The sequence below is a fragment of the Penicillium bovifimosum genome (genome assembly GCF_028826915.1).
Source record: "Penicillium bovifimosum strain IBT 22155 chromosome Unknown utg000005l_segment0_segment0, whole genome shotgun sequence".
Classification (NCBI taxonomy): Eukaryota; Fungi; Ascomycota; class Eurotiomycetes; order Eurotiales; family Aspergillaceae; genus Penicillium; species Penicillium bovifimosum.
Window position 1 is genome coordinate 3,733,977 of NW_026622714.1, and position 14,928 is coordinate 3,748,904.

Here is a 14,928-nt window from a genome sequence, read left to right on the forward strand (position 1 = left end):
GTACACAGTACATCCATAGTACTAGTTACTCGTGCTATTTGTAGGACCTTGGAGATTGCGCTAGTTGCCGCTTAGTCTGCCGTATAAGCTGCGATAAGAGATAACGACTTCCTCCAAGTGTCCAGATCCAGATCAGTCGGGCCATTGTACTGTCTTTGTTGAGCACTCTGGCTCATTTGGCTCGTCATGTTTCGCATTGAATTGAACTGCAGAATTGCTAATTGAAAATTAACACCCCGAATCGCATAAGAATCACCCGAGAAAGGGCTCTCCCCTATTCCATACAACATAGACATACACAACGCGCCCTCCAACACCACTTTGCGCGACAATGAGGGCCTCTATAGGCTCTCACATCTCCTGGCGGTGGCATGCTGCCCTTGGAGTCTCGTTACTGGGCTGTATTGCTAAAGCTGCCCCGGCTGTGAATGTGGCGCTCCAGGCCTCATTCGACTCGGCCCCATACCTTGTCGAGCTCTTGTATGTTTCCCAACAGTACAGACTGCAAATGCAATAATCTCTCTCATGAGGACAGCTGCTGATGGTTTCAAAGGGAATCTGCTGCTGAAGAAAACTCCACTGCGTATTTCCCCCTACTGGATCGCATTGCCGATGGCACTTTCGAGGACCTCACGACGGAGAAGGAGCTTTACAACCGCTTTTTGACAGTCATCCAGGATGATGGCCACCTCCAGACCCCCGAAAGCCTTTCCTCATTCAAGTTATCACTTTCTCTCCGATCGTCGGCGCCGCGGATTGAGGCACACTTCCAGTTCTATAACACCTCGGTACAACAGTCGTTGATGGTTGCCCAAGATGCGGTGTGTCCGGTTTGGATCCACTCAGAGGGCAAGCAGTACTGCTCGTCAACGATGGAACGTGCACAGCAGGATGTTATGGGAGAATTGTGAGTAGATCCCGGTTCATGGGGTATATACATTGGCAGCTGACATTGGCCATGTGTCCTAGGGATCCCAGAGCACTGCCGTTTGACCGCGTCCTGGGTGACATATCGCTGCCCCCTGCCGTTCTATACGCAGATGTGTCTTCTCCGATGTTCAGGGACTTCCACGACACCCTGAGTGATATGGCAAAACAAGGACAGATCTCGTATCGCGTGCGCTACCGACCTCCTCAGCACTGGAGCTCTCGTCCTTTGTTTGTGTCTGGATACGGCGTGGAGCTTGCTCTGAAGCGAACAGATTATATCGTGATCGATGACCGTGATGCCGAGCAACTTGAACAAAAGGGCTCCAAGAACGCTGCAGCTGATCCGGACGAGATTAAGGAAGATGCTCCCGATGATCTTCAGCCTTTGTCTTCCTCCGAGGTCACTCGTCTGGGTCTCAACGCCGTAAGCTATGTTATGGACAGTGCTGATCCTCTCGATACATTGATCAGAATGTCCCAGAATTTCCCCAAGTACTCATCGATAGTAGCGGCCCACAATGCCTCCGGGGAAATGGCACAAGAGATCCGCCACAACCGCCTTAGAACACTACCGGGTGGCTATAATGTCATGTGGATCAACGGTGTCCAAATGGACAACCAGCAGATTGATGCATTCTCACTTCTGGAGCATCTCCGTCGAGAGCGCAAACTGATTGATAAATTCCGCGGACTCGGTCTCTCTGCATATGATGCCGTGAAACTGTTGTCACACAGCCTTGTCACTGAAGCCCAAGATGGAGGTGAGGAGCAACGGTATGACTACCGGGATGACCTTGAAGGAGGTCAGGTCATTATCTGGCTGAACGATATGGAGAAGGATGATAGATACGAGGCCTGGCCCAGCGACCTTGACTCTGTTTGTATTTCCTTCATGCGTTTATTAGATCTGATGCTAATCTATCTCTAGTACCTTGCCGGCTCATATCCAGGACAACTGCCCGCGGTCAGACGGGATTTGCACAATGTCGTCGTGCCTGTCGACTTGTCCGACCCAGATCAAATGATGCTTGTCGCCGGAAACCTTCAGACCTTCATCAAGCGAGGCATTCCTGTAAGGTTCGGCTTGGTACCCACCAGCTTGTCGCCAGAGTCCGTTGCGCAGCTTAAGGTAGCCCATTACCTGTTTGATGCCTACGGTCTGGAGTCCCTCATGCAGTATTTGCAAGACTCCGCCTCGAAAGGCAAACGAGGTTTCCCCGACAAATCGTGCTTCCAATCTGCGACCAAACAACATGAGATTATTGGAGACCATGAACCTCTATCCCTCGATCAAGTCTTGAAAAGCAATAAGTATAATTCCCTGGCGACTCAAACTGCTACCTACCAGCGTCGGTTGAGCCTTACCGGGAATACACCCCACTTCCTGGTAAATGGTATCCCGGTCTCCCGCGAAAGCAACTGGATGCAAGGCTTGAGTATGCAAGTCAGCAGGGACCTGAAGTTGGTTCAGCAGGGTATTGCACAGGGCGTTTTTGAGGAGGATGCGTGGCTTCCAGAGTTCTTCTTGGCGGGCGCACTTGAGAGACGTAACACTTTCCTTATGCCTGAGGATCCTAAGAGTGTCCGGATTGTGGATATTGCTAGCATCATCGCGTCGGAAGATGTATTAAGCAAGTTCCCTCGTGTTGCCGCAGAAAGAGGAGCTCTGGAGAGCACTCATATGATCGTTGTGGGCGACTTCCAGTCCAAGGAGGGACTGAAGCTACTGGTCGATGCCCTTAATCTCCGAAAGGAGAACGCTGATGTGGAGGTTCTGTTTGTGCACAATGCTGCATCCGATGCAGAGGAGACTTTCCCTAAGAATCTTGCTACGCTCTATTACTCGCTTGCGAAGGGCGAAAGTCTCGACCAAGCAATGATTAACATTGCATCCGATGATGAGTATGAAGTCCCAGAGACTGAAACCCAAAGAATCTCGGCGGCTCAGGCTTTGCACGCACGTCTGGCCTCAGAACTTGGTTTCCAACCTGGCACTGAAGGAGTGGTTGTCAACGGAAGGGCAGTGGGCCCCATCGAGAAGGAATATCCGTTGAGTGTCAACGAGTTGAGCCAACTGATTAGTTATGAATGGTTGAAGCGCCTCGATGCCGTCGCGCGTGCTGTTTCCCAACTCGGATTTGATGCTAAGATCTCTAACACGCTCGATTTCGCCAAATTGACCTCGCTTGTGGCAATTTCCACCATCTCGGATGTCCCCGAAGGGATTTTCGAGAACACTCCTGATTTCAGAATGGACCTATCCGACAAATGGAGGACGGAGCATTCTGTGATCACAGTTTCGAACTCCGATGATCCCCTAATCCATGTAGCCGTCAGCCTTGATCCGGCATCTGAGATCGCCCAGCGATGGTTGCCGATTTTGAAGGTTCTCTCGAAACTCTCCGGTGTTGAGCTGAAGATCTTCTTGAACCCGAAGGAAGAGCTCAAAGAGCTCCCGGTTAAGAGGTTCTATCGCTATGTTTTGCAACCGGAGCCATCTTTCACGGATGATGGAGCTCTGGCTCGGCCTCAGGCCTCCTTTACTGGCGTGCCAGTCGAGGCACTTTTGACGCTCGGCATGGACGTACCGTCATCTTGGCTGGTAGCCCCCAAGGAATCAGTCTATGATCTTGATAATATCAAGCTGAGCTCGGTGAAGTCTGACACCAATGTTGACGCCATCTATGCCCTTGAGCACATTCTGATCGAGGGCCACTCTCGTGACGTCACGACACAGACTCCGCCTAGAGGTGTCCAGCTCATCTTGGGCACAGAAGCCAACCACCATTTCACGGATACCATCATCATGGCGAATCTGGGATACTTCCAGTTCAAGGCACAGCCAGGCCTGTGGCAGATCAACCTGAAGCCCGGCCGTAGCGAAAAAATCTTCAACCTCGACAGCGTTGGTGGTCTAGGTTACCGTCCGCAGGACGGTGATGACAACAACGAAGTCGCTCTGTTATCCTTCCATGGCCTGACACTGTTCCCTCGCCTGTCGCGCAAGCCAGGCCACGATGACGAAGACGTTCTAGAGACAGGCATACAGCCGGGCTCAGGCATGGACTATCTCACCAAGGGACTGAACTTTGCGTCCGGCGTCCTGTCCCGCGTCGGCGTCACCTCCAAAGGAGACGACCAACACGCAGACATCAACATCTTCTCCGTAGCAAGCGGCCACCTCTACGAACGCATGCTAAACATCATGATGGTCTCCGTCATGCGCCACACCAAACACACCGTCAAATTCTGGTTCATCGAACAATTCCTCTCCCCCTCCTTCCGCGCCTTCCTCCCCTCCCTCGCGCGCGAATACAACTTCTCCTACGAAATGGTCACCTACAAATGGCCGCACTGGCTTCGCGCGCAAAAAGAAAAACAGCGCGAAATCTGGGGCTACAAAATGCTCTTCCTGGACGTCCTCTTCCCCCTCTCATTGGATAAAGTCATCTTCGTCGACGCAGACCAAATAGTCCGCACAGACATGCACGAGCTCGTCACGCACGACCTCCAAGACGCACCCTACGGCTTCACGCCGATGGGCGACTCCCGCACCGAGATGGAGGGCTTCCGCTTCTGGAAACAGGGCTACTGGTCCAATTTCCTGCGCGGAAAGCCATACCATATCTCGGCCTTGTACGTCGTTGACTTGAAGCGGTTCCGGGCATTGGCGGCTGGTGATCGGTTAAGGGGTCAGTATCAGATGCTCTCGGCTGATCCGAATAGTCTTAGCAATCTGGATCAGGATCTGCCGAATCATATGCAGCATCAGATCCCGATTCACAGTTTGCCGCAGGAGTGGCTTTGGTGTGAGACTTGGTGTTCGGATGAGGATTTGGAGACGGCTAAGACGATTGATCTTTGTAATAATCCTCTTACTAAGGAGCCTAAGTTGGAGAGGGCTAGGAGGCAGGTTCCGGAGTGGACGGTTTATGATGATGAGATTGCTAAGTTGGCTGCGAGGGTCGCGGGTGAGCATCAGCAGGCTGCTGCTGGTGTTGAGTTTGTGCAGAGTGGTGAAGATGAGAACCGCAAGGATGAGTTATAGGCTTGGAGGTGATTTATTAGAGCGTGTTGCATTTGTATGTTCATTGCATTATGAAACTCATTTTAGTTTCACTGGGATTTCTCACACTGCTGGCTAACATGTAAAGAGTAGTATTAACTCAGCAAAGAAGGGTATTATTGAACAAAATAAAGAGAAGCGCAACAATGGAACCTTCGCTTTACCTGACATGAGGCTCACAGCTCATCAGCATTGCTGGGTGCAACTGGTGATGAGGATGCCGTGACCCTTGCTTCAGAGAGCCGCTTGGGCTTTCCTAAGACTTTTCCTCTTTTTCGCGGGCTCGGGGACTTCAGCATCGCTATCAGATGCATTGTTGGCCTCTGCCGCGGCGACGGTGTTCTCTCGCTCGTCGCGTTTCCTTCTCTTCTCATCTTTTCTCTTCCGCTTGCGATCCTTGCGTCCGGCATTTTCTGCCTCCTCTTGGGCTTCTTGTTCTTGCTGCTGTTGCATCTCCTTCTCCCGTCGCTCCTTCTCGCGCGTTATCTCTTCTATAATCTTTTGGGTAGGAGAGGAGGCGGATGGGATTTCCTCTATGGGGGCAGATGGGGCTTCCTCTATGGCGGCGGATGGGACTTCCTCGGTGTGCTTGCGCTTGGATTTGGACCTGGACTTCTTGGCCTTGCTGGCAGGCTCAGGCGGTCCAGGCTCATTCTCGCCTTGCACTCCATGGTCAGACTCAACATTGACTTCGCGACTGGGCGAAGGCTCTGCCGTATTCTTGGGCTTTGGGCTGGGCTTCGGAGTTGACTTTGGGCTTGAGGTGGCCTTTTTAGCCTCAGCAACTTCACCACCCTCGGAGTCAGAGTCATCAGTCACAAATCGAGTGCTCTTCCTTTCCTCCTCCAGTCTTGTGTTCCAGTTGGCAGTTTTCTTGGAAGCCTGCTTGGGGTCGTATACTGCGCCTGGCTGACCATTGGCCCGCATGATCATGACTTGTCTCACGATTTTGCGCCACTTGTCCGCGCATTGCTGTCGTGATCGAGTGTAGCCCATTGCCTTACTGATATTGCCCCAGAGGATCATACGCTCATTCATCTCGTAGAAGTCCTTGCCTGCTTCGTCGCCTAGCATTGGCTTCATGGTATGCCAGGACGACTCGACGGCGTCAAGGAACAACCTCGACTCTTCTTCTGACCATGCACCTTGATTCATAGTGTCCTGGTGCTCAAGCTTGTTCCTCCAGCGTTGAGTGACGTCGTCATCGCTACGCCCGATGAGCTTACCAATGTAACTCCATTTCGGGCCGTGCTTGGCGTGGAGCTCGATTAACTCCTGATCTTGTTCTTTCGTCCATTCGTGCGCCTTCTGCGCCGAAGCTTGGAAGTGTCGGCGCATGAACCGGTATACAGAGCGTCGGTCACGGTCCGGAAGAAGACCATAGATCTCGTCCCAAAAGTCGTTTTTGCTGATTATTTCCGAGGAGACCGGAAACTCGCCGAATACGCCTCGCTCGGAATGCTGGACCATCTCATCGAACAGAGAACCAGAGATACCATGCATGGTGCAGAAATTCACTTTGAAGGATTCAATTTTTTCCACTTCGTCCTGCGTGTAGAAGCCAATTCTCATATTGTCTTTCTCTCTGGTGCGTGAGCCTCTGACTCCCCTGACCCTGCCGCCTGGCGTGGTGCTACCCTCGGGGTTGGGCGAGTATGGGGTGGGAGTCCGCTTGGCGGCAGCGGTGTGTTCCACCGCGGAAGGTTCATCGGCGACTGCCGTATCGCTGGGATGCGAAGAAACAGGCGCATCTGCATCTTGGTCCTTCTTCTTGCGAGACTTCCGAGGCTTCTTCGCCGGAAGCTCGGACTTTGGCGTCGACTGGCTGGGAGAGGGAGGAGGTTGAACAATCGTTGCAGGAGCAAGCGGTTCAATTTCCTGCGCTGGCTCGATGCGATCTTGATTGTCTGATTTGTGGTGCTTCTTGCTCTTTTGCTTAGACTCAGGTTCGACGTCGCGCTTGCGCTTTGGACGATTCGGCACACTCGAGTCTGTTGTGCCATTGGCTAGTGCAGATTCTCCTGATAAAGCTTTGGGTTTTGAGGAGAGAGATTGCTTCTTCTTGTTTTTCTTTCCAGCATTCTTGGAGGAAATGTTAGGAGTTTCGGGGACTTGCAGATAACAAAAGTTAGTGAATCACGCGACATTAGAGAAGTTTGGAACCAACCAATGTCTCCAAAATCATCCGGAATCACGGGATAAGGCTCGGGTTGGGATGACGTATTCCCCATGGCGACGGTTTTCGACATGTGTCGGGGAAGATCAGAGGAAAATGCGATGAGAAGCAGAGACCGAGGCCGATTAAAATTTACGGCCCGCGAACGGATAATTTGGCAAAATTGCTGACCGCCCTTTGACCGCCTGCGTTTGCGGGGCTGCTGCACTATCACGTGATAAACCCTGAACAGATCCGGCGAGCTTGAGTCAGTCGACAACTCGACATCAAAGCTAGCGTACTCTCGGTTTGCCTCAGCAGCACTAGCAGTTAGGTCATAGTTTATTCATAGGCCATATGGCATATAGGCATATACAGATACTTATTTTGGGAAGCAGAATTCTTATGGTCGAACTATCAAAAAGTTCAAGGAAGAACAGAACTCCAACGTACAGCATTCATCCTATGGTTCAGACCCGCGTTTCAAGTACAGCTATATAGGACGAAGAAAGATGGTCGACTGGGTGTCCATTTGTCTTAGCACCGGAACCTAGAAGTTGCTCTTAGCTCTATATCACAATATAGATGTAGAGGCGGCCTAGAGCCCAACGTGTGACTCCATCTACCGACTTTAAGAATGGACAAAGCATTACAACACTCGAAGACGTGCAGGCAGGATACTCATTAATGCATTAATAGTGTACATGCTGGCATAGAAAGCACAAGAATCATGACTGCAAGTCGTAGCCCAGTAATCTAGATCCACAGACACAATCATGACACAAGCTTCAATTCCCGTAGGACTTTCGTCACCAACTTCTTTTGGTCATGAGCATGAAGATTCTGCTGATCAGTTTCCTGTAGACAGCGCCCAATTGCGATAGTGGCCTTGACAGCGCCTTCTGCAGCGTCGGAGCAATCCACCCACACCTTGCCATTGCGGCCGACAGCAATCTCAAACCCACCCAAGCTCTCCAGCTTCCTCCCAAGCTCAGAGAGAACAACCAACCCTTCGATCGGGTCTGTGTTTTCAACAGGAGCGGAGCTCGCCCGAATCAAGCGGGCCGCCATACCGGTCGAAACATCAAAGACCATTCCACCCGACAAAGGCCCCATACCCCCCTCAGCTTTGCCAGTTGCTGCGCTAACACAGGTGAGTTCAACTTCGGCGCCGGCGCCGACTCCCACGGACTGTACTCGGGCATACACCATTTCGCCTTGCTTCAGCATTGGCCTTGTCTTCTTAGAGGCGCCCTCAAAGGACAGCTGGCCCAGAAGCGCATGTGGAGTGTGTGGAGTGATCACGCAGTGGAAGAAGTCAGCGCTGGAGTGGTGGATTTGTGCAATGACGAAGTCGTTGACAGTAGGGATGTATCGGCGGTTCGGGAAGGTAAGCAGTGAGGCTGCGTTTCGTTTCGCGTCGATTGACAGCATACCAGCTTGTGTTGCTGTCAAGACATGATCGGAGCCTTTGGAAGAGGGCTGTGAAAGGATTCGGAGGCCGGGACCCAGACGCAGAGGGTTGGAGTTATCGGTAGGAAGATTATCGCGAGGTACCTCATCGCTAGGTAAAAGGACGGCTGGGGCGCTCATGTTGCCAGACTGCATATAAGTATGCTGGTAATATCCTGGAGGCAACAAGATCGTGGGATCGAGGTTCAAGGCTGTATCGCTGTGGTTGTTTTGTGGAGGTCGAGTGACAGACTGCATTGATCCTGCAAAAAACGACGCTTCTTATCACACGTGACCATGCATTAAATGTAAATGTCCTGAGGCAATGAATTCCTGCCCTAGCACGTGGCATACGATTATGCTGAGTACTATGAGCCCTTCAAGATCCCCAGATACCAGGCCATCATACCTATCAAGCTGAAAGCCATACTGAACATGGACATCAAGTCTCCATGGGAAAATGTTGACTGTGGCGGTGCGTCAATAAGAGATCGCCACAATCACTATCGATAAGCACCAGCCACATTTGCGGCAGACGAAAATCTTCAAAATCTTTTTCATCCCCGCTCAATCAAGTCTTCCAACCACCTCGAATACCCCCATTCCCTCTTTCACGCCGTGACGTGAGACTCTTATTCACTTAACCCAAAAAGTACATATTCACAAATTCGAGATGGGTGACGCCGCCAACAGTGCCGCTGAGGCGGAGCGCTATGCTATCGGTATCTCGTTTGGTAACTCATGCAGTTCAATTGCCCGTATTTCACCTGTACGTCGTGGTATACATTCTTCGAGGTATTCAACAGTGACTGACAAGTTTATAGGAAGGCAAGGCTGAGGTTATTGCCAACGAGGAAGGAGGTAATGATGTTAGAGCCCCACGCTTCGAGAACTCGAGTTAACAAATCCAGATCGTCAAATTCCTTCCATCCTTTCCTACATCGACGGCGAGGAGTACCACGGCACACAAGCCAAGGCCCAGCTCGTTCGCAACTCCGGCAACACTGTCGCATACTTCCGCGACTTCATCGGCAAGGAATTCAAGTCGATTGACCCTACTCCTTGCCACCAGTCAGCCCACCCCCAGCAGAAGGACTCGACTATCGCTTTCACTATCCGCGACACCGAGAGCGAGACACCCAACACCGTCACTGTCTCTGAGATCACTACTCGTCACTTCAAGCGCTTGAGAAGTTCCGCCACCGACTTCCTCGGTAAGGATGTCAACGCCGCTGTTATCACCGTCCCCACCGATTTCACCGATGCCCAGCGTGAGGCCCTCGTTGCCTCCGCTAAGGCTGCTGGTCTCGACGTTCTGCAGCTGATCCACGAGCCCGTTGCTGCTGTCATGGCTTACGATGCCCGCCCCGAGGCCACCGTTACCGACAAGCTGGTTGTCGTTGCCGACTTCGGTGGTACCCGCTCTGATGTCGCTGTTGTTTCCTGCCGCGGTGGTATGTACACTATCCTGGCCACCGTCCACGACTACGAGCTGGGTGGTGCCTCCCTGGACCAGATCATCATCGACCACTTCGCCAAGGAGTTCATGAAGAAGCACAAGACCGACCCCCGCGAGAACGCTCGTGGTCTTGCCAAGTTGAAGCTCGAGTGCGAGGCCACCCGCAAGGCCCTCAGCCTGAGCACCAACGCCCAGCTCAGCATCGAGTCTCTGGTCGACGGTGTCGACTACGGCTCCACTGTCAACCGCACCCGTTACGAGCTTCTTGCCGGCAAGGTCTTCAGCCAGTTCACTAGCCTGATCCAGCAGGTTGTCAAGAAGGCCGAGCTCGATGTTCTTGACATCGATGAGGTTATCTTCTCCGGCGGTGTTTCCCACACCCCCAAGATCGCCAACTTGACCCGCAACATCTTCTCCGAGAAGACCAAGATCCTTTCTCCCGCCACCTCCACCACTTCCCTTAACCCCTCCGAGCTCTCTGCCCGTGGTGCCGCCTTCCAGGCTTCCCTCGTCCAGGAGTTCGAGCACGAGGACATTGAGCAGTCCATCCACCCCATGGTCACTGTCACCCCTCACCTGACCAAGGCCATCGGTGTCGAGTTCACCTCCGAGACCGAGACCACCTTCCAGCCCCTCCTCGGCGCCGAGACCGCCCTCCCCGCCCGCCGCATCGCCCAGTACTTTGCCCCCAAGGAGGGTGGCGACGTTCTGGTCCGTGTGTGTGAGGGTGCCCGCGAGATCAAGGTCACCAAGCCCGAGCCCAAGGCCGAGGAGAAGCCCGCCAAGGATGAGGATGACTCTGACTTTGACTCCGAGGATGAGGAGGAGGAGGAGATCCGCGAGATTGTCTGGAAGACCGAGAAGCCCGTTGCCGAGCTCGCCGTCAAGGGCGTCAAGGCTGGCAGCAAGATCGAGGTCATGGTTCACGTCAATCCCGATCTTGGTCTGCAGATCGCCGTCCGCGAGGTCGCGTCCCAGAACGCCGTCCGTGGTGCCATCAACGGCTCCGCTTAAGTTTCCTTTTCTCCGGAATTATAAAAAAAGACTTGGATTTCGTTTATGGTGTGATGATGCATGCATGACTGATAGAGGCTGTGATTTGCTTTTTAACCCCACGATTTATACTGCTGTTGATCTTCATGGAGTCTTCTCTTTACTCGTTCTTACATAGACTCATTTGGAGGCGACCAATATACATTGGCTTTTGTTTCCAACTTTGATCTGCCAGTAGACAGATAGTATTTCTCCGTCATTCCATACCTAGGATGGTGTTCTCGCCCTCGGCGATGAATGTGCATTGCCTGGATCCATTCCCCTGCCAAAGTCCATGAGGTTTGTACTCGGTAATGGGAATACATGTACTTGATAGTGTACAATTACGAAGACAAGTAACGGTGATGGAAATTATATTACAACTAGATTAGACAATTCCGCAACAAGGCAACGCAGATTCCTGCATGGTCTTCAAATCAGACAATCATTGAATCATGGGATTCATCAATAAATCACCAAAATGTCGCGCTTTCGCATGCCGAGCTCGAAAAGGGGAAGAGCAAGCATCGAGAGAGCTCAATTCCCACCTCAATCGGAAACGAGGATTTATTAGATTAGTAAAGATCGTGATAATATCGTCACAGCATCAAGGGAGTGTGGTAGTTCGACCTTCCAGGCTGAACCCGGGCCATCCAGGCGCAGCTTAGAGAAATCAAACCAAGACAAGCGGTCTCCTGAAGAAAGTCCAACTCTCAAAGGGGATATCAACGCAGGAAGACAAAGTAGTGTTCGATTGACCCGGAGATCGACGGGTTCGAGTCGAGGGTTTGTATTCTCGGGTCTGGTGCTTGTCAAAGCCAGGAAATGTACCTCTTTGGCAGTGAGGGCGCATCCATTTAAGCGTAGTTTGCGCTCGTCTCCTGCTTCTGGCTTTTGACGCTGCCGTTACGCTGGGAGGAGAAGAAACCACGACGGCGCTCCTTGCGTCCACTGTATCCCCCACTGGTATCTTTCCGGCCGACGGCGCCACCAAGGCAGTACATCAAGCATGACAGGAAGAGGAGGGCGGATGCGGTCCACATAAATGCGAAGGCCTTGACACCCAGCTTTGAGACTTGGCCGTTACGGCTGAATGCACGGCGGCCTTGGACAAAGACAGCGCTGTCATAATAGTTAGCATAGTGTTTATAACACCCAACTGCAGTGGTACATACGTCATGAGACAGGTCGTGATGACCTGGAAAGTCAGAGCGATCCAGGCCAAGAGACCGGAGAGGTAGCTGGCAACGCGGGTGCACATGGCCAGCAGGCCAGTGAACAGGGAGCATACGGCGAAGAACAGGCCGATAATGATGAACGGGAACATGAACCGCGAGGTCAAGAAGTAGTGGTTCGTACTATTACATTGTAATTATGATTAGCGCAGCCCGATGACGCGGAAGGCTATGCACAACTTACCCGATGAATTGGTGAGGGACATTTTCGGTAGTGTCGAAGTTACGGTGGCTCGGGGGGTCGAATGGGAAATCCACATGCGTCGTTCCACAGTCATTCCTGCCATTCGCCGTCACGCCGCAGAGGTTCCAGAAGGTCCAACGCGAGGTTGCGGGTGCACCTGGAATATTCCCCGTGTCCGCCTGGAGGAAGTAAATCTGATTCAGCGGATTGCTATTGCGTGCACCTCCCAACAAAGTAAGGAAGATCAGCAAGATGGCCGAGGCCATGAAAAACAGGCCCAAGAAGCCCAAGGATGCTCCTATAGATTGGTCAGATTGAGATACCACCAAAGTGTTGTCAGGGACCAATTGACGTACTGCTGAGATTCATGGCGCTTTATCCCTATCACAGATCACGATATCTGATTTGGTATTTTCGTTTCTCGAGAGGATGTCTCGTATGTCTGGAGCAATTGGGGTGGTACCGGTGGTGGTCTAGTATTCAAGGAGAGTCGAGGGACGAGGAAGAAGTGTAGAAATTTTCAAGGGAAAGCACGAGCTGGTTTAAAGGGGTTGTATAAAAGTAGCCGGGGTATCCGGAACTTAACCCCAGAGTGATGAAATGACGAGTGAGCATCATTCTCTCTCAGTCGTTCTTTCCAAAATTGAGAACATCAACCTCATAACGTCATAGTTGCACCTGTTCGGCTAGCCGTTCGTGGTTTAGTCTGCACTTTACTATCCACGCTATACTTAATTAGGCTAGCGCCTCGCGGTCCATGACGAAGTGAACCAGCGCGCTGGCCGAGACAACGTTACAGCACACTCACAGCTAATCGCAGCTAATCACATCGAGCTTGGCTTAGGCTTCAAAGAAAGTGACGTGGATCATCCAATCTAAAGTTTCTTCCTTGCCCGGTTTTTGGGCCTTGACCTGCCAAGGTTGACTGCCCAACGATTCTGTGATTCTCTGTCCTTCCCCCAGACCTCCCGAGGGTGTCCGATACGAACCTGCCCCCTGCAATGGCGACCTGGGCATATCCCCCACTTCCCGCAGAGCAGATCAACCGTGAAGCGGATACTGCGCTGGTACGTAAATCATATATGGACCCTTACAGGCGATCACTCTACCACATGGGCCTGGTTGGCTCGTAGCTATCAATCGTGAGAGTGGACCCTCTTTAGTATATTATACCGACATCTTTATCTTAGGCTAAGGAGCTTGAGTGGCTGCTGCATTCGCTGCAGGACTCACTTGCCTCATTGAAGGAAGGTCTCCAAGAATGCGCCGCTCTCCTAGCTCCCCAGGAACCGGGGTCTACCTTGGTGCTGTCCTCGCTCCGGTCGGAAAATGTGAAGGGCTTCGTGACTAGAGTGGGCACCAAGCTGGTGAAGGGCGTATGTATCAAGTCACATGCCCTAAGTGCGAGGAATAGGCAACTAAGTTCTTTGTTTAGGACATCCAACTCCGTCTTGCATCGCTGCCCCCTCCTCGGGGTGCCCCTAGCATCCGACTGAACGTGTCGCAGTCACCCGAAGGCCCGGAGTTTGTGCTGCGGCAGCTCGTGTCCATTCGAGACCTCGTGGCGCAAAGCCTGGATATTGTGGACGTGAGCACATGGACAGGCGACCCTCTCAATGCAGGTTTCATCTTCGGCCAATTACACCTTCTGCACGAGACAATCAGCGAGGCACGACATATGCTTAAGGGTGAAGGAGACGAGACAAGGGGGAACTGGTGCGATACCAGCGCTAGTGAAAATGTATGTTCGAGATCTATGATTCAAGTCTACCGGTGGTATTGTGCTAAAAATAAGACGTTTGCTGCGTGAACAGATATTTGACCCTCCCCTTCCGTCGAATCTTTCTTTCCATCTTTCCATCACAGATTCCGCGTTGATCCTCGTTCTTCGAACGTTAGAGCCTGCGGCGCTCAATCATGCGCCCACCGCTTTTGCCACAGATATCTCCCTGACAGGATTCTCTTTGCGAGACAGAATCTTCGGCTCACGGGTGCCAACCCATGACGAGGCTAACGACCTGTTTCAATGGCACGGAGAGGCAGTACGCGTCAAGGAGAAGGTCCGGGTGGAGAGCCAGGACCCTAGTCTGATGGCGGTTATGGCCAAATTAACGGCCCTGGAGCATGAAGTGCTGCGGTGCGTGGCTGCGTTGCGAGTGCTCATGGGCAATGAAGATACAGAAAGCGAGGTGTAGTGACTCACATAGATACCCTACTGCCGAAGATGGTAGACTTCCTTTTGATATGAGTGGCGGATTTGATACTGTACATAAATTCGAACTAGTGACGAACCATGGCAGTATGGAGCAGTTTGCCACTCGAAGTAATTTTTTCCAAGACGATGTATGAACCGTTGCTCAACATAACTGTCTGGAGACCGCGACTAGGCCTTCTAGTTGTATATTTATGAAGAAT

At 52.1% G+C, this 14,928-nt stretch overlaps 6 protein-coding genes across 6 annotated transcripts; 3 read left to right on the forward strand and 3 right to left on the reverse strand.

The window, feature by feature from the left end:
- Positions 1-331: 331 nt before the first annotated feature.
- Positions 332-4,978, forward strand: N7515_006613 (putative UDP-glucose:glycoprotein glucosyltransferase; the record flags this gene model as incomplete). The annotated part of the gene is made up of 4 exons (XM_056667357.1): positions 332-480; positions 554-907; positions 970-1,807; positions 1,859-4,978. 4 exons carry the CDS (start codon positions 332-334, stop codon positions 4,976-4,978), a joined length of 4,461 nt encoding a protein of 1,486 aa, XP_056520953.1.
- A 252-nt stretch (positions 4,979-5,230) lies between these two features.
- On the reverse strand, positions 5,231-7,245 carry N7515_006614 (MYB DNA-binding domain protein; the record flags this gene model as incomplete). Its single annotated transcript, XM_056667358.1, has 2 exons — positions 5,231-7,107; positions 7,164-7,245. The coding sequence occupies 2 exons, from the start codon at positions 7,243-7,245 to the stop codon at positions 5,231-5,233; spliced, it is 1,959 nt and encodes a 652-aa protein (XP_056520954.1).
- Positions 7,246-7,925: 680 nt separating this feature from the next.
- On the reverse strand, positions 7,926-8,861 carry N7515_006615 (exosome non-catalytic core subunit RRP40; the record flags this gene model as incomplete). The annotated part of the gene is made up of 1 exon (XM_056667359.1): positions 7,926-8,861. One exon carries the CDS (start codon positions 8,859-8,861, stop codon positions 7,926-7,928), a length of 936 nt encoding a protein of 311 aa, XP_056520955.1.
- Positions 8,862-9,276: 415 nt separating this feature from the next.
- Positions 9,277-11,076, forward strand: N7515_006616 (ribosome-associated complex protein SSZ1; the record flags this gene model as incomplete). Its single annotated transcript, XM_056667360.1, has 3 exons — positions 9,277-9,372; positions 9,428-9,464; positions 9,515-11,076. 3 exons carry the CDS (start codon positions 9,277-9,279, stop codon positions 11,074-11,076), a joined length of 1,695 nt encoding a protein of 564 aa, XP_056520956.1.
- Positions 11,077-11,951: 875 nt separating this feature from the next.
- Positions 11,952-12,882, reverse strand: N7515_006617 (SUR7/PalI family protein; the record flags this gene model as incomplete). Its single annotated transcript, XM_056667361.1, has 4 exons — positions 11,952-12,216; positions 12,270-12,452; positions 12,514-12,811; positions 12,870-12,882. 4 exons carry the CDS (start codon positions 12,880-12,882, stop codon positions 11,952-11,954), a joined length of 759 nt encoding a protein of 252 aa, XP_056520957.1.
- A 632-nt stretch (positions 12,883-13,514) lies between these two features.
- Positions 13,515-14,708, forward strand: N7515_006618 (uncharacterized protein; the record flags this gene model as incomplete). Its single annotated transcript, XM_056667362.1, has 4 exons — positions 13,515-13,580; positions 13,704-13,889; positions 13,949-14,254; positions 14,328-14,708. The coding sequence occupies 4 exons, from the start codon at positions 13,515-13,517 to the stop codon at positions 14,706-14,708; spliced, it is 939 nt and encodes a 312-aa protein (XP_056520958.1).
- Positions 14,709-14,928: the final 220 nt, after the last annotated feature.